The 25,296-nt window shown below is 39.3% G+C and overlaps 1 protein-coding gene across 9 annotated transcripts in view; it reads right to left on the bottom strand.

Moving 5' to 3' along the window:
• RNF144A (ring finger protein 144A) overlaps positions 1-25,296 on the bottom strand; it is a 62,321-nt gene that overhangs the window by 23,011 nt on the left and 14,014 nt on the right. For 3 of the 9 annotated variants that reach the window (XM_051615157.1, XM_051615159.1, XM_051615161.1), the window contains exon 2: positions 2,695-2,840. In XM_051615157.1, the coding sequence (XP_051471117.1) occupies positions 2,695-2,829 (135 nt within the window). In that variant the 5' untranslated portion in view covers positions 2,830-2,840. The other 6 variants (XM_051615155.1, XM_051615156.1, XM_051615158.1 and 3 more) reach the window with 5 other exon arrangements.

Raw genomic sequence — 25,296 nt, 5'->3', positions numbered from 1 at the left:
GTTGTGTTACTGTACAAGTGCTAGGATGAGACAAGCCTTCATGAGATCTTTGCCACAGCACTTTTACAGTTATGATGTGTGACGATTTGCAGAATCTTATAGGATTGAGAAATCTGCACATTAATCTGTCACAGTTTAATGCTGGGCCAGCAGTTAAACGACTGGCAGATGCTCTCTGAAAACCCCTCTCCCTTCCCAGAAGGATAAAGAGTAAGGGAGAGACTTTCGTGTTGAGAACTAAACTACACAGCTTTAATGAAACAATCATGAAGAAAAGGAAAACAATGAAATATGTACAAATATATACAAACCCACTATCACGCTCCACAACGCAAACATTCTCATCACCACCAAGGGTGCAGGCCCAGCCTGGAAAAGTCCCAGACTGGGCTCATGGACTCAGCAGCAGATGGGAGTGGAAGGGAGGGACATATGGGTTCAGGAATGCACGGATCAGGATCAAAGGCAGACAAGAGGACCAAGTACTCCCAGGACACCAGCCATGGATGAAGAGACCTTGACCCTCGTGATACCTCTTACACCAAGTATAAGCTGTATGGGATGGACTATTTGGTTTGGTTAATTTTGGTCACCTGTCTGGTCCACTCCTCCCCACAGGAGGGTCACAGGTGTGACCTCTTTCCTCTCTTTTGTTTCCAGAACATAAGATGTTTTTCAGAACCAAGCAGTGGCTTTGGTTCTGCATTCCCTTCTCTTCTCTAGCAGTTAACTATAAACATCGAGCATTAACAGTCCTAGACACAGACACTGACTGGAAAACATGCTATTAATTTCAGCAAGTGCAGTTACTTAGAAGGGACTTGACTGAAAAGTAAAAGAAAATTGTCCCTGTCCTGGCTCAAACCAGGGTGTGACCTAAGTTCTGCCTACATACCAGTTGCACTGCACTTGAAAGAGCTCTTCGCTACACCTGCTCATGTAGTCCCTGCTTGCTGCAATTTAGACTGAAGTACTAGAGCTATGAGCAAAAGCTGCAGCAAAAGTAGTTTTCACACTTCTGACAGACATCTCTCTTGCTCTTATCACTACAGAGGCCAGTTAACTAAGATAATTTACATAAAAGCAAGAAGCTGGGACAAAAGTATATATTGGTCCACCAAGAACAAAACAGAGATGATAAATATTTCTCCAATTGTATTTCTACTAATTCTAGTATAATGTACAGGATCTACTACATACAGACTCCATCCAAAGTCTTGTGTCAAAAGGATCCCACCAAGAAGAAAGAGAAGATCAGTGATGGCAGGAAAAGTCAGAAGGAACAAGATGGAGCCTTTCTGCTGTCACTTAAGTATTTGTTACTGAAAAATGAAATTAAAATCTTCTACACATCCAGGCAATAAACACAGAAAACACAGCTGTAAATACTAGAACTATCCACTGTGCAGTAGAGGACAGTTTTCATGAAGCTTACTATTCTGTTTTTTCATTAAGCCTGTTATTTTAGATATTTTTGCATGCCTGAGCAAACACTCCTTTCAAAGAACTCAATGAAGCAATACTTATGTTTTAATTGGACAGACATAATGTTTGCAACAGACTATACCTGTTCACATGCCTGAGTACTAGCTTTCTATCTTCCCATGGAGCATCAGCATTAAAGTTGGTTGTGACAACTTGGAGTTTTTAGAACACTATACATACTAGAAACTGAGCTGTTCGCCTTGCTTCTTTTTTGCTGTTTTCAATAAGCAACAAAAAGGAGCTGTTCTGTTGACAACCCCCTATAGATTCTCAATAACTATCAGAAAAAAAAATCTTATTTAAAAAATAGTATTCCCATGAAGAAAAATAAAAGATACAAAAGACTACTTGAAAAAATCCTTGCTCTTCAACATTAAGAACAGAAAAACCCCACCTTTGTTGAAAAGGACTTTCAAAATAAAAAACACCTGATTCCATGTCTGCATTTATTAGTTCTTAAGAGTTTATGACAGTACTAAAGTCTGAGAGCATGCAACCCAGAAATTATATTCTTATTGATGTTACTGTAATTTTTGCACTGCTGAACCATCATTAAAAGGTCCTTTTTTGTGTACCTGCACAGGCAGCAAAATTTAAGGATTTAACATTTTCATTCAAAATCATTAGGGATGGAAAACTACTACAACTTTTGTTTCTCTGTAAATTAACAATACGATTTTACTATTATGAAGATCTTTGCTACTTACTACACTTAAGTACAAAACCCTATTTGCTAAACATGACAAGATTCTTGATATTCTAGGCACACATGGTATGCAATAAGGTAATGAAAACCTCTTATGTCATTGTAATTATGATAGAGTAAAACTAGAATCCATCATACGTTAAATACTATTCTAGTTACAAGTGTTTGCATGGCTCTGTTCCAGACAGACTTGGGGCTAAAGTTATAAACAAACAAAATCCAGAAAGAGCCAAAGGAACCAAACCAAAGCCCCCCCTTCCTAAGGAGATAACTATATACAGCAGTACAGGAAATGCTGAGTAAATTCATTTTTTTAATTTTTTTTTTTAAACTGGAAAACAGAAAAGTTTACCTGCTAACATTTGTGTCAAGTATGCAGCAACAGTACTTATTTCCACTGCAACATCAATACTTCAGGGTGAAACCCACTCAGCAGAAAGAGACAATTTCTGCAGTCAAAATTACGCATTGTTTTTTAATGCCTAATAAAAAAGCAAACTCACCAGGGTACAGAAGATGCATTGGCATTGTGCTATTGTTGTCATCTGCTCCACGGGATACTCGCCGAGGCAGAGTTTACAGGACACTAATGGGTCGAGTACCAAGTCCCAGGTAGGCCTATATCTTGCTGTAGTCATTGCAGAGCAGTCTGAAAAACAGTACAAACGACATTCCATCATTTCCTTTATTGATACTCAGTACATTTCTGCCACTGAAAAAAAATCTCATTGTCAGATGCCACCTGCTAGCTATTTGGGGAAAAAACATATAAACAGCAATGGCTAATTTGACAGTGTCAACACTTGCAGTATGCTATACATCCCCTGCCTGATAGAACACGCATATAGCAAGCAGAGGGAAAAACCCTGTGTTGTACACTGACCAAATATGAGAGCAATCAGGAAATATTCTTAGGTCACAGACTTTTGTCTGACATTATGCATGCTAAGATCTCATTCCCAATTCCTGCCATTATCACCACTACTTACAAGCTTTCTTCCACCAATATTGATTACCCATCACTTAATACATTCCCTTATACCACAACTCAGCTACCCAGGTGAGACTCACAAGGTCATTTGTGAACCAAGCATCTATTACGTCCCTTTTCCAGTCTGATGATGTTGCAACTGAGTCAGATGTTTTCGTTCTTAAGAGCATGGCAGATCGATCAGTTTGCTAAGTTAGTTTTAAAAATAATGACAAATATTCTGAGTACACTCTGAATTCTACTCCACATTTTTGTCCCAATCTTTGCTATATGCCAAGAGCACAACTTTGTTGTAGCAACAACCAGCTGGAGCAAGTAAGAATACTAAGTCAGTGATAAAAAGGTTATAATACCTATTTATAACCTTCTAGACAGCAATAGGATAGGACCATACAAAGCACCTTTGTCCTAGGCTTCAGGGCTCAGACGTAGAGCTGTCAAATGACTAACCAGAAACAAAATAATCTCACACATAGCAAATGTATTCCCACAAATAGGAAAGTTAATTTACACATTTCACACATAGAGAAAAAAAACCCAAACAAAAGTCAAAAACCCACACACTTCCCCAGACATCTAGGATAATTTATGTAGTATAACCAATCTTCACATATTTACTAGTATTGTTTTGTCACTGTGATATTGACCTTCCAAGTGTGGGAATTTCACACCCCTACGCTTCTCGGAGGTCCCCATTATCTCACACCACCCCCGCCCACCCCTTCACAATATTAGCTATTCCTTACCTTCCCCACACAGGCAGTTATGTTACTTTATGCTTACAGGTTTTTTTAGTGGCAGCAACTGCTTCTATGTAAGTCATTATCTGTGACCTTACTAAGACCTCCAGAACTGCAACAAGTTACTGTTATGGTTATTAGACTAGGTTTAAGCAGATGTTCAGGCAAAATATGCTTGTAGCCCCATGCAAGACACAGTGAGAGTTCAAAGAAGTGTTTGTGAAGTCTGAATCTTTGATATTCAATTAATTGTAGACATGACTCCACCAAGGTCTCTAAATACTCTGAAACAAAGTGAAGATTTTTGCATTAGCCTTCTGTTAAGTCTAACTTAATAGAAGATGCCCTTTAAAAAAAGTATATAAAGGACACTAAATGAGCCTAATAATACTTTTTTCTAGTGCAGCTGTAAGGGAGGAGAGAACACAGACTCAATAGCCCAATTTCCAGGAATGCTCTGGATCACTTCCTACAAAAACCCCCACACGAGCTCCACACTGTTTCAAAAGGCAACAGTTGAAATAGTCCCACAGAACAGCATATGGAATAACAGCTCCACATCACAAAATAAGACTAGTGCTATGGAGTCTTTTCTGAGACTGTAATATGAAAGTCTGACAAGGTGATATGAATGAAAATCCAAGAGTTTAAAGGCTACTAGGCTGCTTCTTTACTGTCAATTATCAGTATTTTTTCATTTAACACAAGATATCAGCAAAAACAATTTTCTTCTTCTGACATTTGCAGATAAAGTATTTGAAAAGCAGTGATCAAATCTATCTGAATTAGTCCTGTTTGCCATTATTTTGAGTGTCTTTTGCTTGTTTTGCCAAGTATGTTGCACATTTGTTGCTCGTGACAGCAGGCAGACAGAACTAGCAGATGAACAATGAAGAGGGATAAAATTTAAGGATGCACTTGCGCACATTGAGCAGACCAAAAAACAAGATGACAAAGAGGTAAAATCTGCCACAATTCAGTCAAAAAGTTAAAATATATCAATACAGTACAATCCAGACAAAAAAAGGAATGTATATTTATTGAGTTATGGTCAATAATTAATGATAAAGGGGACAATATTAACCTTCCAGGTTCAAGGCTTACACTTGTTCCCTGATCCCCAGGACTTTCAGAGGCTCACTGGTATCACTGTGGTAATTCCTCTTCGGCAGCACAACTATACTGCAGTAACATCTCACTGGGAAATATTTATTGTCTCTGTCCCGTCCTGCAAAGCAAAAATGAATTAAAGTGAAGCTTCTTTCAAGCTGGCATCTATCAGGCCAGCAGAAATTGGCTGCCCAATACAATGGCTGTCCCAATACACATGGACATGCAATCCATGACTAGCTCAGTCATGGTAAAAACAGAAAGTAAAACTTGAATGTAGCTTCAAATGGCAGTAGAGCCATTTGTGTTCACCCTTTCTTGCCAACCACCTTCTGCTGAGACAGGAATATGCTCAGCAGAGGCTGATTGCTTCCATTCATAGGGCTGCATTAAAAAAGTGCTTAGTTTACTCCTAAAGGCTTCTATTCCATGCTGCCAAAGAAAACAGCTTCCAAAGCACCAAATTAGTCTTAGTTGTTTTTTTTTTGTATGTCACTATTTCAAATAAAGTACAAATAATACAAGGTAGCATTTTATCCCTTTACCTTTCACTTCAGCCTGCTGCAGCATTATATGTGCACACAACCATTACAACCTTAATTGCACACTAAACCTATGTTAAAATAGTCTTTTGTTTTAATAACTAAAACCTATATTCATTTGCATGTGAATAAATGTTGCTGGTAAAGCCTTGGTAAAGGCATACAGAAAGTTACCACATCCCAGTGGAACATCTCTGCTGGGTATCCCTGTAAAGGAACACAGGGAATGAAGCTTTCAAAGCACAGGCTAGATCTTGCTTCATGATCATCTAGCACACCATTGCAACTAAATAGTAAGCTTCTACATTGCTTCATGCTGCTTAAACTTCTTAAAAACAAACATGCATTACAGCAGAGAAAAAACTACCTTCTGTCAAAATCAGATTAAGGCTCCTGCTGTTTCATAGCTGTGGTCTCTCATGGTTTCAGATTCTATCCTCTTGCGTTCTAGTGCTGTGCAATGCTTTAGGGATGATGTAAAATAACAGCAAGGAGATAAGGCATCTGAAAGGATGTCTAGAGGAGCAAAACAATGAAAGATGTGTACTGGTGTGCCTTCATGCTGAAGCATGGCACCAGTGATGGCACCAGTGACAGCACCAGTCACTAGAAAATTTTGCCTTGTGGTTTGGCTACCTGCTGGGAGGCCCCAGGAAATACAGCTAGTAAAGGTCCAAAACTACAGTCCAATCCACCCTACTGAACAAATATTACTCCAATAAATGTTTAGTTCATTAGAGGTTTAGTGTTGGTTACCAAACTCAGTACAAACATCAATACTTCATAGGCCCTGGTAACTGGTGTGAAAAATCAGAACTAGAGGCACAGAAATCCAGAAGACAAGTTGGTCAGCAGTTCAGAAAACAAACTCAACTGCATTTAACATGAGTCTCATTTATATATTTTTGCAGACTGTGGTTCATATTTGGTAGTACTGGATTTGCAATAAATGCAGTAAAGTAGCCTATCATTTCCTAGGACAGCATCCCAAAACAAGCTGGGAGTAGGAAGCACAGGAAATAGCTTTCGTAATAGTTTGTTTGGTCAGAGCAGTCTTTTCATAAATAATCAGCAACTTGACTAATAACTACTTAACTCTGCAACCATGTGCACGTCCACACAAAAAATGAACCGTTGCATAAAGACACAGAAGCAACTGAAATCTTTTTGCTGTAGCAACATATCAATATGTTTAAACTGTGACTGTTAACACATTCTGGAAGACGGGTATAGAGGGGAAACGAATCTTTCATTATTTCTGCCTAACTATTAATTCATTAAGTGAACACAAACTGGATTTCTGAATAGTAACCCTTAGTTTTTGGTACACCTACACAGACTACATTTTCAACCAAGAACAAGCAGCTGACTTGGTCTTGTCAAGAACAGAGCAATTCTTTTTTTTCCAGGCTTCAAGAAATTGCAGAACACAGAAATTATTCAAGTGTCTGAAAAACTGTGAAAGCAGGAAATAATGCAACTTTCTTCCATGCAAGTCATTCAAGAAATTATAAAATGTGGATTTTTTTTTTCTCATTTCACTGCACTCAAGTATTTCTTGACACTGTACAGTTAAGCTGCAATTGCATCAAGTTAACATTTCATGGATATGTATAACCAGCTTTTTTAGAATAAAAGTGACTAGAAAATCCAGTTGAATAAAAGTCATACACAACACACTTTAACTGTTGGGTCTTTTTCATCAAGCAAGATCCAAAATAGAACTTTCAATAGAATCCAAATTTCAGCTTTAGATCAGGGCTGGGCTTAAGTACTAAAACAGGGCTTCAGTCCCCTCTCCTACCAGAAAACTAGTTAATGACGTACACTTAGTCATCTGCCTTAAGGAGTTATGTTAATAACATACATAATTAAAAAAATTATGTTAATTTGAAGCAACACCCTTCTTCCTAAATGAATTAAACATATCTCTCATAGTACCATTTTATGTATGTTTTTTATAAGGTATATCTATATGCAAGATTTGTACACTTAATATTCAGAAATGTATAAAAGTATACATCTATACAAATTTCTCCACGTATTTCACTCAGTTTTTATTACATAAATGTACAACAGCATTATAATGCCATTTAAAAGCCCCTCTTTAAAACAAATTCATTAACAAATTCACCCACTAGGTAGATTTTACAATTATAAGAGTTGGCAGGCAGAGTTAGTGTCAATCTACTGTGAACTCTTCAGATCTGGCCTTTAAGCCCTTACACCACCAACTTCAAGCTCACCATCTCTATTCTTACCTTCAAGCTATTCCAGGGCTGAGCCCAGAAGAGATAAAAAAAACATATAAAGGATTAGAGCACTGTCAGCAAGTTCAACTTCCTGGCCAATACAGTATGCGGGAAAGAGGCTTCTACCTGAGGTGAAAAAATTATTCCAGGGACTTCCGTTTGCCCCATGAATAGGCACTATGTTTCTTTACTTTCCTGACTGATACATAACATACTTTAAATATATATAAATATCTAATATATTCATGTATAGACACGTGATATAGAAATATATACATGAAAACCATATTCAAACATTTCAATGGCCAAAGAAAAAAAAAACCACAACAGCTGCTTTCTCACTAATAAAAGGTATGAGAACAAATGCATCACGAGTGCAAAATAACCCTGCAAAAAACAATCTACTGGACCACTTCTAGGACAAGTCACAACTTAGGGGAAGTGAATGTAAAAACTGGCTAACATTTTTTAGTTTCTTCTGAGAAATTAACATCATATAAGGCAAAAAATGTATTGAAATTTACACAGCTTCATTTCATTAGATCAAATCACAAAGATTTTAAAATATTAGAAAAATCATGGACAGCTTCTAAATCTCCGGCTGTGTGTGACAATACTCCCTAGTAGCGAGACTCTGAGATCAAGCTCAGATTGAAAAGCATTATAGGCATAATGACCAAAGGAACAACAGTTGAGGAAAAAAACCCCAACCCTTCACTCTCCACTAACAGCTGAGTAGAGCAAAAGCAGTGTAATCTTTCTTGAAAGGAGTTGTGATATAAATAACCATTTCAGCAGATCCTGGCAACAACCAGGAGCTTTCCAGAGTGAGAGAGCAACACCCTGTTGACTTGGGTTTTTAGGTTATCAGAAGACAATCATAAACAGCCAAACTCATTTTCCTAGCTGAATGTTTTCAGATTTTGCTTCTACCAGAAAAGCTGGTCACTAAGTTTTCAGATTTATAGAGTATTCTGCACCTTGTGGTCACCACCTTTGTTAACAGAATTCATGCTCAAAGCCAGGGGTCCACCAAGGGCAACACAGCTAAGTGTTTTTCAGCCAAGGCAGGCAGCTCAGAACATGCCAAATTACCATGTTTAAGATATGTTAATATTTTCCAGCTATGAGATCCCATTATAGTCATAGGCTGTAGACACGTACTTCAGGGCACGCTGACTGTTTTGGCAGTTCTGCTCGTCATACCACCTACAGCTCTGCTACTGGCTACAGGTAACCTACTAACCTCCTGGATTGAAAATATCTTAAATTTCCACTCATATGCCTTGTCTTTTTGCTGGTCCTAACTCCCCCACAATGAAAGGAACCCAGGATTAATCAGACAAGATCTGTAAGAGGTCTTAAAGTAAGGTAAGATGAAGCCAACCTAAAAGAGACTCGTCTTAACCAAAGTGAGATGTAACCTAGGCATGCAACTCACAGCTGCAACAATCCCTGAACACTATCTAGCACTGAGGAGTGACTCATGAATTAACTATTTTCTACCTTGTGAAGGGAACAGTAGCAACAAGGGCATAAACAACTCCACTGCACTCTACTTTAACGTCTTATTCTATGGTTTTCCAGAAACATGTTTAGACAGTCAAAACCAATTACTTTGCTATGCCTTTCCTCTCAGCCCTAACATTTTCCTGTTTTAATTTTTCTCTTTCCTCCTCCACCCCTCTTCCTTGCTTCCCCCTATTCTTTCCCTCCTCTCTGCTTACAAGAACTGATTAATTAGTGCATACTGAGCTGTCTCCACACTGGCAATAAATCAGTAAGAGCAGTTTGCAACTTTAACATACCACAAGGTTTTTACCTTCTTCACAGTTGACTGTCTCAGGAAAGTAAGAGCTATGTTTACAGAAAAACCAAGTAACATCAAACTTGAGGTCTGCGGGTTTTTCTTTGTTGCATGGAAGGGCAGAAAAAAGCCTTGGAAGCTTAAAGCTAGAAATCACATTTACAGCTGTGCAATATTACTGAAAAAAGGTGAATATGAGCAAGGGAGCAGAGCCGTAGTTCTGACTGAGACACTTGGAGAGACCCACTGAGCAATTCTCTCATTTCCATCAGTCAAAATTGTCTTTCCTTGCAACTACGGCAAAATGCATGTTTGGTGCACTGCCTAGTGCTGTACTTCCACTGCATTTGACAAGTCTCAGATGAAGGAACAAAGTACATAGGACTGAGAAAACCCTCTGCAAACCCTCTTGCTGTCTTGTGACACTTGTGAACTAACAGCTCAGGTTTTAACAACTTCCAAGCTGTAAGACAACAATCACAGAATCAGGAGTTGGAAGGCACCTCTAGAGATTATGTAGTCCAATCCCCCTGCTAAAGCAGGATTCCCTGAAGAACATTACACAGGATTGCATCCAGGTGGGATTTGAACATCTCCAGAGAAGGAGATTCCACAACCTCCCTAGGCAGCCTGTTCCAGTGCTTTGTTACCCTCACAGTAAAGAAGTTATTCCTCATGTTCAGATGGAACCTCCTGTGTTCCAGTTTCTGCCCATTGCCCCTTGTTCTGCCACTGGGCACTACTAAAAAGAATCTGGCTCAAACCTCCTTACACCCACCCTTTAGATACTTACAGACATTTATAACTTCTCCTTTCAGTCATCTCTCCCGGTTAAACAGTCCCAGCTCTCATCCTTTCATCCTGAGAGATGCTTCAATCCCCCAGTCTTCTTTGTTGCCCTCTGCTGGACCCTCTTCAGTAGTTCTTTTGAACTGAGGAGCCCTGAACTGGACAGAGTATTCCAGATGTGGTATCACTAGGGCAGAAAAGAGGGGGAGGATGACCTCCCTCCACCTACTGGCCACAGTCTCTCATGCATCCCAGGCTAGCATTCACCTTCTTGACAACAGGGGAGATTGCTGGCTGATAGATAACATGTTGTCTAGCAGGATTCCCAGATCCTTCTCCCCATGCCTGTTTTTTAGCAGGTAAACTTCTAACCTATACTGATGCATGCCATTATTCCTTCCCAGGTGCAGGACCTTACATTTGCTCTTATTGAACCTCACTAGACTTCTCTCTGCCCAACTCCTCTCCAGTCTGTCCAGGTCACACTGGATGGCAGCACACAAGTACCATCTCGTCTTATGCTACATTTGAACCACACAGCAGATATGCTGGCATCTGAAAACAGCATTAAGAGTGGGGTGAAGTCTGGTTAACTTACCCACAGCTCTCTTTGTTCCCATGACACAACAACAACCACAACATTCCAAGCAGATATTTGTAAAAGACAGCATTTTTCACAGCTCCCAGTGCGGACAGCAAGCACCCAGTCTCATAACCCAGATCTGCCACTCAAGAGATTAGCATGAAGTCCTCCCTTGTTCTGAAGAATTATCTTCCACTAACAATATTAAAAGGGAAAGGAACCAACAGAACACACAAACAATAGGACTAGAAAGAAGATATTGCTGAAGAACAAGAAATGATAGATTCTTCACAGAAAGAGTAAACCATCATATAAATGTTCTGTGCAGCAGTTACAGCCATCTGAAATGTTCCTTTTACTCTTCCCAAAACCATCCCTAAAAACAGCAACTCCAGCTAGATGTTGGACTGCAGAAGTCAGTTTCCATTCTACCATCTCACACTGTTTATCAATTATGACCTAGAAGTGTCCCTCTAGTCTTCAGAAGACAGAAAAGTACAGTGTGTTTGAATTAGACATCACGGTATACCAACTCATCACGTTATTGTCACACATCAGACTAAGCACAAGGAGAAACCTAGGATAGGTTTCAGGCTATCTAAGGCAGTCACTCTACTGTTGGTACAAAACCAAGCAGATTTTCTAAGGCAACCACCTTAACTACCTACTCAGTGAGAGGAAGGAAAGTGATTTGGAAGGCCTTCAGAGGGACATTGTGTCTAGTATCAGGCACTTCAGCCAAAGAAAAAAGAATACCCAAAGAGAAAAAACCCACTACAATGTTCTGGAAGAATTCCATCTCCTGACAATAAATCCAATGGCCTGGACTGTGCAATGGACTGTATTTTAGATCAGAAAAATTGGGGTTTTTCCGCCCCCCTCAGTGTTTGAGAGAGAAAAAAACAATAAAGCCTGACTCAGTACATCCTGCAAACAGGATCTAGCCTGATTGATAGCACTAGCTACTCACTGTTTCTCTCAATAGTAGTACTGAACTTAAACAGGGGCAAGAGAGGAAACGGTTTGAGAATTCCTGCATCTCTTACCAAATAGTAAAGCTTCCGTATCATCTGATGCTTCACATGATAAAAACTACACCTATCAGCTAGGATATTTTACAAAGAACTTCTGGCCTGACAAACTTTACTCTGGATTCAAGTATGTCTGTTCAGTGTTCAAATCCATTGATCATTTCCCTGCATCCTCCTGGAAGTTGCTGGTTTTTTTCCTTTGTCTTTTTTTCTCCTTTCCTATACATAAAACTGTTTCTTTAATTTCCTCCTGCTTGAAGCAGCCTGTCCTCTTCCCATCACATCTGCATCACAATCCAGTTTTTCAGTCCTACCTCCAGTCCACAGGGTCCAAGGCAAGGTAGCACAGGTCACCCAAACAGGAGAGGTGAGGGTGTCTTACTAGGAAACTGGCTCAGGACAAGTTTTATCTCTGGGAGATAAGCAGTTCATTTTTTTTAAACACAGTAATAAATATCTCAGCCATGCTAATTTTGTGAATAAAGTGTTGATTGTTCCCAAGTTTCCTTTCACAAATTACAGCATCACATGTTTCAACTACATTCCTCCAAGCCATGATCTGATGTGACATTCAACCAGCACATGCCTTGGCACAGACCTGCCACTCACATGGGCCAAGGGACTTAGAAAAAGATTATTATGTATTAACACTTGATTAGGGACAGATGCTCACTTGGGTCTGGTTTCTTCCTACCTTCTTATTGATGGTCCAGTTAAGTCATTTAGCACAGGCTTTGGAAAACCTTCAAACAATGAACTTCTTATGTCAGTGTGAACCATTAAGATTGTGCACACCAAAAAAAGGATGATCTAGTGATTAGAACAATACCTGAGTTAAGAACATTATTATAACCACTTCTGCCTCAAGCTTTCTGCATAACCAAGCAGCTCACAGTTTAGTCGTGTCTGAGACAGAGACATCAGCTGGTACCTACAACACCACATAGGCTAGCGGGTGGATCAGCAGTGCATTAGCTGCCTGAGTGAATGTTTTCCTTCTCCCTCTGCAGTGAGAGAGAAATGCAGAAAATACTGCAAATGCAGTATTTTCAGAGGTATGATGTATTGGCCCTCGAGGACAGCCCTAGCTCTAACCCTTCACAGTAATATTACTGTAGCATAGTAGTGCTTCCTACATTGTTGGTGGGGTTTTTTCCCCTCCTCACACTTGCCCTCCCCTTCAGGGCTGCCCACAATACAGTTTTCTAGATAACAAGTACCGGTAAGTTACAGACCTTTGATTTCAGGAACACATGCAGAGGAATGCTATTGGTTTTTTCTCCATACCACTTTGTACTCTTGAGCACAGCTCTTAAAAATCAATAGGTGTTGGGCCATGTTTAATACTTACAGTTTCCATATAGTTTTCTCCTCTCACTCATTGATTAATTGCAGTAAATTATGATGCTTTTGGAGCTTGAAATGTAGCTTTTCTTTCATCATTTATAACAACACCTTAAGAACAAAATACTGGCAGTTCTACATTTGCAAGTGGCTTTCCCTGCCAATTCATTCATTTAGTAAGGACAGTATGGAACTGATTAGGAATTTCTTGGGTTTTTTACCCTTCAATATTATGAAAGAGGCTTGGCTTTTTTTACCCAAACTTTGAGCCAAACTTCGCTTTGAGTTACCCAAATGGAACAGATGTGAAAAATTAAAGGAAAATCTCGGTATAGAATAAGCTATCAAAAAATAATTTAGATAATGTTTTCTAACATTATAACAGCATAGTTGATTTGAATTGCCATAAAAATAAAAATACAATTAATAAAAAACATGTGGTCTTACATATCACTGCGCTGTTAAGAAGAGAAAAGTGAAAGTACTTAAGGTAGCCCTTACACCTTCTACATACCCACCTAATTCACCCTACTAAAGAGGGAATACTTCAGTAACAGTGAAGCAACAAACACACCCAGTTTGATGACAGTACTTGACTTTGCTAGAGATTTGATATGTAGTGAAAGTGACAGGCTACTCACAAGGTAAGAATTTCCTGCTAACATTTTGCATTGCATCTTAGAACTCTTAGGCCACATTAAACCCTTCCCCAAATTAACATGCACACACGTACTTGGTTCTGGCACGGCGACTATATCCCGTGCAGCACACTTTGTGAAACAGTTTTGGACTGTGGCTCTGTGCAAGTCTCCCACACTTTGGTCAATCCTTAACTCCTACCTGTTCATGAGCACAGCCAGAAAAGATGCTAGAAACCACTGTGCTCTTCTTATGGGTGTCAGTGCTGACCTCCTTACTAGCAGAGAGCATCCTGGGCACAAGGATGGAAAACACACTTATTTTTCACAGTTTCCCAGCAGACAGATTTGGCATGCAGCATAAAAGTGAGAGCAATTTGCATAGATTTATTATGGCAAGGAGGAAAAACATTTCTAGGGCAGCTTAAGTTTGCACTCATCATTCTAGGGGTTTATGAAGAGCTTTAAAAATCAACAGCCAAAGAGCTTTCTTCAGTGAGTGTTAATGGTTTTTAAAGGAAGTTAACATTACCAGCATTAAGTCATTTCACTTCCTAAGGGCATTAAAACAAAGCAGCAACACTTATATTTAAAGCATTGATGTATACAATATATTCCTTAAGCTATTTCAGAAAATGAGCTCCTTCCACAAGTCTATTATCTAAAAGATGATAGACATTTGTCCCACAAAAGCAATACCCAGGAAACAGCTAAGAATTCTTTGAAGACATGCCCCATCCTACCTAAAATATCTACTTCAAGCCTCTCACTTGGACATCAGTTACATCTAAAAAATCCTTTTCAGAAGCTTAACACATACTCAGATGGTTTCTCTGCACTGACACAGTCAGCCTACTAATAGTAATCAAACTGCCTTAAACATTAGGTCAGGTATTTCTCCATACTGCAAGACACCCAGAAGTGGGTCTGTATCACCCTCAGACTGCAAATACCTCTGTGGCAAAGAGACTTTGTTTGCACAGTGCATACTAGAGTGAAACACAGGTTTTAGATGTTAACATCAACACCAAGTCATAAAACAACTAATTTTAATATCCTTGGTACTAAGTTAACTTCCTCAAAAAATGGATGAGTAGCTGAATTTAGTGAACAACCATTTTCTCTAGACCCACTTGGGTGTCAGAAAGTCTGAAAAAAACAGTATTTGAGTAGCTCTGACTCCTGTGGATTCCTTGCTTTTGTATGCAGCCTGCAAAAGCAGAAGGAACCTCAACCATTTAACATTATTTCAATTTTAAAAAATGAAGCAGAAAGGCCTTAGTAAAATAATTTTTTACTGTAAACATTTATTATTAAAAAGGCTGAATTAAAAAATGGCAACATGTTCTACACTTTCCACAGGCCACATGTTGAACATTTTAGATAGCAGGAATCTTTCCAAGATCAACTTGTGCTTTCCCAAACCAAACAAGACAAACCACAGAAGTCTGCCTTCTTTTCAGCTTCTGGGAAGACCACAGATGAGGCTGTTTCCTTATGGTCCCAGCCAAGTAACATGGTACAAACACACACACCACCCACTCAGCTCTTAAGACATACCTCCCTATTTAAAGGGAATCTACTGTACTAAGACATGAATCTTTTTTGGCAAGTTCTGTATTTGTTACCTTTTCCTATTTACTCTAATGACCACCATAGTGCTTTATGCTAAGACAACTGTGAAAGAGCAGCCACACTGGCCTGACATACCAGTTTAAAATAGAGATGTTTGAAAAGGAATTGCTCAGAGGTTGTAAACTAAACAACATTGATTGCAACCCACTGTTTAAAATTAGCTTTTGTGGTTTGGTTTTGGATATTCATAGTAACAAACTCAAACTGATTGCTCTCTCTTGGTTGACTTTATTGCAACTAGCAATCTAAGAGGCCAATAATAGAAATTTCATTTAAAATATGGCTATTAATGTTCCTAAAGATAGCCTATTACATGAGTAAGCTGTATCACAGGCCTGAAATAATCCTTTAGATTTTTTTTTATTATTTTTTTTTGGTCAGAGGATAATAAGTGCTTGGCTAGGAGTTAAGAGCTCTACATGCTTTTCTGATTAAATAGTTTGTCAATATTAGAACTAGACAGGAAGAGAAATTTCAAAGGGAAGGAACTGAACCCTGGAATATCTTTGAATTTCTAGTCTATATTTAATGAAAAGAACCCCCCAGAGAACACGTGTGTAACCAAAGGTATCCCACACTTCTTTACTGAAATCCTTGGTAAATCTACATTGTCTACTAATCAAGTATTTTGCCCTAATTAATTGGCAAAAGCAGCCCTTTAGTTTCTTTGCAGCAGGAAACCAATTAAATAGATTCAAGAGTAAAACAGTGCTACTTTAAAAACAAACAAGAGGCAGGAGTAGATAAGTTGGCTGCAGTTTCTCTAAAAGAGCTGAAACAAGCTTTTGTTCAAAAAATTGGAGACATGAGAGCAGTGCATCTTCTTTACACCAGTCAGCACAAATGGGAGCAAGAGTATCACAACTTGAACAAAGGTGCTTGGTGAGCTTCAGATCTCATTTAGGTGAGACAGGCCAGAGTAGAGCAGTGTAGGAAGGAAGGCAACACAATGCAACAGAAGATGGGAAATTCAGGGTTTCTTTCAACCATACCAAACTCTTCTAAGTGGAGAATATGGAGGTTTTTGCAGACTTAAAGCACCTTACAGCATTTAAGCTAAGGCAATGCTACATAAGCTTTAAGCCTCTGAAGTCTAGTGGCTAAAGTCACACAGTTGAGTTAATGGAGAGTTTGGGAATTTGACCAAAGCAACTAGGTCAGTAACTGATTAACTACAGGCACATTTTTGATCTATCCAAAACAAAACCCCACACCCCACTACTGAAGGTCTACAGAAGAATGAAAATGGGTTAAGAACGTGCAGAACAGGGAACATTCAAACAGAAGTTTTAAAAGCATGTAAGAATAAGCTGACCACATAGGGCTTCTAAGTCATTGTTAGCAATTCAATAGAAGTGACTATTTGTAAAAATGCCTGATAAAGACAATCAAAAAACTTCAGTAGGAAAAAAAATAGCCACAAAACAGTATAAAAGGAACTGATTATAGTCACAGAAAAATAGCACTCGAGTAAGAATTCAGGCTGCAGGGCAAAGAACTATTGCCCCATTCACTGAACATTGGGGCACTCTTGTACTTGGGCACAACACTTCAATATTGAGTGACAAACTGGACTTCACTTCTAACCATAGATTTAAATCAGCTGAGGTGGTTTGAGAGGAAGATGCATCAATACCTACTAGCAGCATGAAATAACCAGAAGGCCTGGGTTCCTGCAGTTGGAGACACTGTCCATGGAAAAAGCAGGCAAAGGGGCGCATAGCGCATAAGGCAATATAATTATCCTGTCTCACTTTGCGCTCTCTCCTGCCTTCTCTACTAATACTCAAAATTAAATGTTTTCTTCTGGAGAGATTTGCTTTGTGCTCTGGTTGAAAAGTGGGTGCTGTGCTTGGAACAGCAAGTAGAGAGGTTTGAGAGGACTCCATGTTCCTGGAGAAGTTCCTTCCACAGACCCTGAGAATATTACTTTGCTTGCACAGCTCAGCTTGTGCCGTGACAGACCAGTCACTAGCCGGCTTATTCCTCAGCCCTAGCCTCTAGTCTTTACAGAAATGGGAACCAGCACATCAGAATTATGACAGATACATTAAAAGGACTACCAATTATTACAGCAAGCTGTAGATCAGTCTTTTATCATGATGTAAAAGGGATGAAGCTGACTGGTCCTCTCTGAGATGCAGAGTTCTTTGGCAGCTTCATTCCCCACTGGAAGTTCTTACCTGCAGGATGTTTTCAAGTCAACCCGCAAATTTTCTAGGCAAGTGAAACTGCATTGAGACATGCAGAAAGCAAGACAGAATTAAACAAAAAAGAAGAAAGAGCTCAATTTCTAGCTATTGGGGTGGGAAGCAGATTCAGTTACACTGAGATGAAAGCAAACATGGAGGGAGCTTTTGAACTGGTTTAACTTGGCAGGAGATAGTATCAGTATACCAAGAGGAGAATGAAAGCGATCAGAGATAAAACTGAGGCCCCAGTGTAATGTCTTAATCTAGGCAGTGGCATGAAAATTTCTCAAGTACTGTTGTAATGAATTTGTGTAAGTTGCACTCAAAAGAAGTGGAAAATGTGGAAGTTCTGCTTGTGAAGGCTTAGGAACTGACTTTGTTATGCAGCAGTAAGATCCTTCTGCACAAGACAGACGATTGCTACAAGAACTTATGGTATCCAGCGGTTGCCTAACTTCTTTATGAAGGTCAAAATACACACCAGCAGACAAGTGTTTTGACTTTGCCTCTTCCCCTACTTCATACATTGCCAGTACATTCCAGCACATTGAAATACTGGAATCCTACAGCTTCTCCCTGTTGCTTTGTGCATTTGCAGTAGTCAGCATCTGAACAGGAAAAACATTAACTATCCCCAACTCCACTGATACTTCCAATTCCTTCTTAACAAGACAAGCGGCCAGTTTTACAGTATCTGGGAGAAACTATCCAGCAAGCCAATTTCACATATGAACAGAATCTATCCAATAAGTAAACATTCATAGTCAGATTTCAGTTCTACAGCATGCAAAATAAAGGGGGAAAATAAATCCCATTCAGGTTTTGGCATATAGTACAACCCCAAAACTTCTTAATCTGAATTTACTACAAAATACTAGGTTTAAAAAAACTACAACCAAGCAACAACAACAAAAAAAAGAAGAACCACTCCAGTATTTGAGATAAAACCTCAGAAATGCAACTTTCAACTATTTATTTCAATAGGATGCTAAGTTATTCCACAGTAATAGTCAACCATTCAGAACTAAGAATTAAAAACCTAGAAGACTGAAGAGCTCTTGCCTGGTCAAAACCACTCCATGTTGCTCTGCATAAGCCACAGAAACTCACATATAAACAAAGGCATGCAGATGGCTCTAGAATGAGCTGATGTAAGTTACATTAAAATTTTTGCTTACAAAATGTAATTTCCAACCTTCAGAACTGTCTTTGCTATTGAGGGAGATTTTTTGTGGACTAAAACCAATGAATAGGTTTAATTTTATATCCTGTTTCATAAACTACTATTAAAAACAAACTTGACTTTGTGGCTCTTGCCACAGGATGAGTTTGTCAGCTCTGAAGCTCTCCCTTCTCATCACAGGCTGCAAACACGCTACTTGACTTTTGTAGGCAGATTATATTTACATCTTTACTAAATTTCATTTTAGCTATCAAAGTTTTCTGTGATACACTAAGCCAAGCTATGCCTTTGGCTACTGCTACAAGAAATAATAATATTGCAAATTATGAATCCACACTGCACACTTGTCACTAGGTGATGGTACACTGACTCAGTTATAGAGGTCTCAGCTGCCATTAAGGTTACACACAGCTACTTAGAAAACATTATCTAAAGCAAAGCCAAAATATTTTGATTGCTTCCTTTCACAGCAAAATGGAACATTATAACTATGTAAAGTTATAAACAATGACACAGAAATAAATAACTCCATAAGAAAGCCCCACAATTTCAAGCCAACAGTAGATCATTAGAGAAGAATTTTGCCTTTTACCGGTAAACTCTAACTTTCCCCATCTGCTCCCTTCTAATGAGAATGAACAAGATAAAAGCATCTCTAAAGAAGAATCATAGAACAGTTTGGAAAGGGCCTTAAAAATCATCTTGTTCCAACCCCCCAGGCCACGGGCAGGGACACTTTCCACTAGATGAGGTTACTCAAAGCCCCATGCAACCTGACCTTGAACACTTCCAGGGATGAGGTATCCATAACTACCCTGAGTAGCCTGCTCCTGTGTCTCACCTCCCTCATAGTGAAGAATTTTTTCCTAATGTCTAATCTAAATCTCACCTCTTCCAGCTTAAAGCCATTACTTCTTGTCCTATCACTACACGCCCATGTAAAAAGACCCTCTCCAGCTTTCCTGTAGGCCTCTGTCAGGTATGGGAAGGCATAAGCTTTTCACTAGATGCTTAGGAAAGATCAGTAAGTTCTGCCAAAATGTTCGCTATCACACTGATGGAAGTGGTGGGCTCTTGCCTGTTAGACAAGGCAAATAAAAGGACAGCATTCCCCTGCTTTGTATGAACAGTTTGAACTATGTATGGTATGTTCTTGCTCATTACACAAATACCTCAAGATCATCTGTATGCCACAAATATTTTCCAATACAGATCCCTGCCAGGACATGCTCCATTTCAGTAATCCCTCAGAGCCATTTCAGCAAAATAGGGTTGGCAGGCAACAAAGATTCAAAAACTCGAGGCACATTTCAGCTACGTATGTGCACAGTATGTCGGAGCTGCTCTTGCACTGATCACAGAAGTCCACAAAAAACCAGAAATCCACAGCTGTGGGACTCTTGAAGGAAAGGAAGCTAACGGAGCTTGGCTTATTTAGCTTCACATAGGGAAATTAAGAAGAAATAGGGTCACTCCTTGCACGTGACGCCGGGCAACATGTGACAATGGAGAGGAATTAGTTGAGACAAAAAGACACATTGGCCACAAGGAGACATGTATAAACTGGCCATTGTAAATATATTATAGAAACTTTCTATAGGTTTCTAAGTATCAGACGTGTATTATATGTTACTATTACAGCTTTCCAAAAGTAAACGGAACAGAAATACTGACTACTTGTCAGCTGAAAGTTTATTAAAGGAATTACACAATCTACAGCACAATCTGGGACCCAAGAAATCCTTTCTACTCCTCTGCATGGAAATTTTAAAATGAACTAGTTAAAATAAAAATAAAGCAATTAAGCTGTAGAATTGTTTGTGTTTGTTTGTTGTTGTTTTTTTTTTTAACCTCGGCTTGCTTTTTAAGCAGGGAATGCTGAAAACAGTATCAGATATTTTGGTTTTACGTTAAATTTAATCTCGTCCTTTTTTCCCCCCCATTTTGTTTTTTTTTTATGAGTAAGAGATGTGACAAAAAAAATTCTCACTTAGTACTGAAAAAGTGAGCAGAAATCTCAGACAAAAAATATTTCAACAAGCTTTACAATTAGACAGCACTTCTTCACATTAAGACATGTTACTCAAGATGACCATATTGCTTCCTATATAAAAACCTCAACACTTAAGTTCAAGCCAGTGAGGGCACAATTATGTTTTCTTCACAAGAGGTTTTTCCTATAATCAGAAAAAGTCAAGCAAGAAGATATTACACTTTCATAATTAAGCCAAGAACATGAGCTAAAGAAGAAAAAAAAAAAAATTGCCAGTGAGTTCTCAACGTTTCCAGAAGATGCATGTAAGTGAAAGTGGGATTGCTTGAGAAAATGGGAAGCAACCAACAGCAAATCATATGCTCAAGCAAATGAAGAACCTAGAAATGTCTTATTTGTGCATATTGCCATGTATTAGAGTAAGCATAATACAGCACTTCCAGCTCTAGTGATATTTATAGAATGATCCTTTCCAAACCACAAACAGATTAAAGAACAGACTTTAATTGTTTAAAAAGGATTTTTACTGCCTTCTAGAAGAAGGCAAATGTTTTGTTTTGTTTTTTTACTAACTGGAAATGCATTTATCCAATATATCAACAGCTTTCTATGGAGTACATACAGATCTGTAGCCACCTCAAAAAAGAAAATTACTTATATCCCTTACTTGGAGCATGGATTCACTGCTGTTTAAAACTGGAAATGTAGTATTGTGGGACATTAAACTATTAAATCAAGAACCACATATGAAAGCAAAACAGGCTCTGTTAGAGAAAAATATTCATACTCCATATACCTTATATACAGATATAGCAATAAAACCCTATTGAACCTGTTTTAGGCAGTACCGTAAAACTGTGCTTCAAAAGACCATAACTGAACTGCACCAAAACAAGTCTTCTCTCTGCACCTTGTACTTTGCAAGAAAGTTAACTAGAATGCAGATTTTCCTATTTTCTTCCACTTAATAGGTAAATGAGCCAACCCTTTTCATTCTAGGGCTCCATAATTAAAAGCAAACTTTGACAAATTCCCTCCTCTGTAGTAGTTTGGGCTATGCCTTTTTGACTTTTATGGGGGGAATACAACAGCAATTCTAAAGACTATAAAACCCATCTCTGAGGCACTCGTCCTCCACCCCCATCTCCTGTTGGCACAAGAGTCCTATGAAAGAGCGACTGCGTTGGAAACTGCATCTGTCTGTGTCCCAGCCAAGTGTTGTCAAGACAGTCAATGCAAACGCCTACCACAACAATCTCTCCTTTGTCAGTCACAGGGATCCCATGAGAAAGCACCAACCAGTCTAGGAATTTGGCTCAAGGTAGTGTTAGACAAGCCTGAAAAACAAAAAATAAGGGTCAGACTTTATTTAGATTGACTGTAGAAAACCGGAACTAACAGCTCCATTCCGTCAATGAGCTTTTAAAACTGTGTGGTGGCACAAGTTGTCTTAGTGCAGAAAGACAAAATTCACCTCTTAACCCTTTCTACTCAGCCGTTACTGGCTCAGTTTGTATTTATTAGCTTGGGAAGATTAATTGTAATGCACAAGAGATCAGATTTCCAAGCCAGAAGGGGAAAAATACACTTTACTACTATCTAGCACAGCTGAAGCCCCGTGACCTAGAACTTCAGGAAAGCATACTCCAAAGAATTACAAGTTATATCCAGAACTAGATTCCAGGATTTCTTATGTACAAAACCAACACTGATCTACAGCAACTTTCCACACATTTAGAAACGCATTTCCAGAAACCGTACCAGGAAAACATACATATAAAACCACATACAAAGCCCACTACTTTGAGCAAACTCAGTCTGTAGGCAGAGCATTTTAATGTGATGAGATGCCAGAGAAGAGGAGGAACACAGAACACAGCAATTGGCAGGAGTCTTGAGTTTCGCATCAATCTATTTTCCATTTTCAGTTTTATCCAACAGGGTTATTTCTGTGAAAGAAATCATTTGCTCAGTTACTTTACAGTGAATAATCAGAAAACCTATGTCCTCAAAAATGAATATGTAGATTTTTAACATAAAACCTGTCCTGTATTACCAAAGCTAAAAAAAAAAATGCAGCTTGGAATTTGTTTATAGCCAAACACACAAGATTCTGGTCTTTGTACTCATCTGTAAGTTTTAAGCAATATGCTTAAACAAGCACTATGTTTTAAATAAGCATGCGTTAAATTTAGAACTTCTGAAAATAAGCTTTAATTGCTGCAATATTCTCATCCTCCAGTCTCTTATTTTCATTTAGAGAGAGATATATTTTCCATATACCTGCCATACTTTTACAAAAAACCTCAAAAAAAAGGAGTTAAAAGGAACCACCTGAACACTCAGGTAACCTGCACTTGAACAAGCTCAGATATATATGAACTGTAACATTTTAGGCTACTGATCAGTTATTCAACCAAGTTATATCACCAAAAGGAGGTTCCCTTATTCCTTCTTCCAGATCCTTCTCACTTTAACCTTCCCCTCCTACTTGTTTCTTTGCTGCAAATACTGCTTGAAAATTAAGAAATCTGAGAAAACTATGTTATTACCCTCTTCCCACATTCTCTTAACTTTTTAGGAGAAAAAAGTGACAAACAAGATCTATTTTCATTACAGCATATCTGCTTGTAAAATAAGAAAGGCTTTCTAGAGCTTAGGGTCAGAAGTACCGTTGGATGCATCAGCTTGTTATACTGAACACCACAAATTAATAACCTTTTTCCTGAGGACTCTGAAAGCAAGACAAGGAATTTGTACATGGCTAACAAATACTGCTTGTGTACATGACCTGCCTTGGGCTGGACACCTCAAGAGACCTGCCACTTTCTTTAATGGTGGGAAGCACAACTAAATGGTTTGAAGAGCTGCACTGTTCACCTTCTTTCAATTTAGAACTTCTGCCAGTGGTTCTAGTTATGCCTCCAAGCTGGGTTTGCATGGCAATGTTTTAGAAGCCACTCGTTGATTCCCCGAGTTACAGTGAGAAGCTGCTAGAAACTTCACCCATATCTGATAGAGCCAATGCCAGCTGACTTCAGGACAGACTAGCTGCTGGCCCAGGCAGAACCAGTGATGGTGGTAGAGCCTCTGGACTAACACATTTAAGAAGTGGGTATGGGGGGAACCTGCACAACAGCAGCTGGAGAGAGGCTTGAGAATATGAGAGCAACAACTCTGGAGACAAGGTCAGTGAAGGAAAGGTAGGAGGTTCTCCAGGCACTGGAGCCAAGATTCCACCGTGGGGTCCCCCTGCAGCTCACGGAGGTCCACAATGGAGCAGATATCCAGCTGTAGCCCGCCAAGGACCCCACACCAGAACAGGTGGACACCTGAAGTATTTCATGACCCCACGGGAAGCCTGTGCTGGGGCAGGCTTCTGGCAGGACCTATGGAGAAAGGAGCCAAAACTGGAACAGGTTTGCTAGTAGGACTTGTGAGCCCACAGAAGGGAACAACACTGGAGCAGTTTGAGAAGAACTGCTGCAGTCTATGGGAAGGACTGACACTGAAAAAGTTCATGGAGGACTATCTCCTATGGGAGAGACCCCACACTGGAGCAGAGGATGAGTGTGAGGAGTCCTTCCCCTGAGAAGGAAGGAGAGGTAGAAACATGTGATGAACAGACCACAACCCCCATACCCCATCTCCCTGTACCAGTCAGGGGGAAGAGGTAGAGAGATCAGGAGTGAAGTTGAGCCTGAAAAGAAGGGAGGGGGTGGGAGGCAAGATTTGTTTTTTTATTTCTCACTAAACTAGTCTGATTTGATTGGTAAACTAGTTTTCCCATGAGCCAAGTGTGGTTTGATGGTAACTGGTGAATGATCTCTCCCTGCTCTTATCTTGATCCACCAGTTTTTTTCTACCTTAGTTTCTCTTCCTCCCCAGTCCTGCTGAGGAGTGACAGACTAGCTTTGCCAGCCAAGGTCAACCCACCATACTCTCACTCTCTAAATGAGAGGAAGAGAGAAATAACAAAAATTAAAGGAAAATAAAAGAAAGTTAGTATAAGGTACTTCCATGTCAAGGCAGCTAAGACACTTAGTCTCTGCATACTGTCAAGGTACAGTTAGTGTTTAAGGTACCTGCAAATTCTTTGCTTACAGCTCTACCACAGGTATTTTCCAGCCCTTCTTCCTGAGCACAAAATTTGTCCTGTCCAGTACTCTGCCACTGCATCAGCTTGATCCCACTTCATCTCCTGACCTGTTTCACCCTTACAACATTTTGCCATTGCCAGCACCTCACTAAGCACTTCACTGGCACTGCCATCCT

Source organism: Apus apus, chromosome 3 (assembly GCF_020740795.1).
Source record: "Apus apus isolate bApuApu2 chromosome 3, bApuApu2.pri.cur, whole genome shotgun sequence".
In the NCBI taxonomy this organism is placed as follows: Eukaryota; Metazoa; Chordata; class Aves; order Apodiformes; family Apodidae; genus Apus; species Apus apus.
This window is presented reverse-complemented; position numbering and strand designations above follow the sequence as displayed.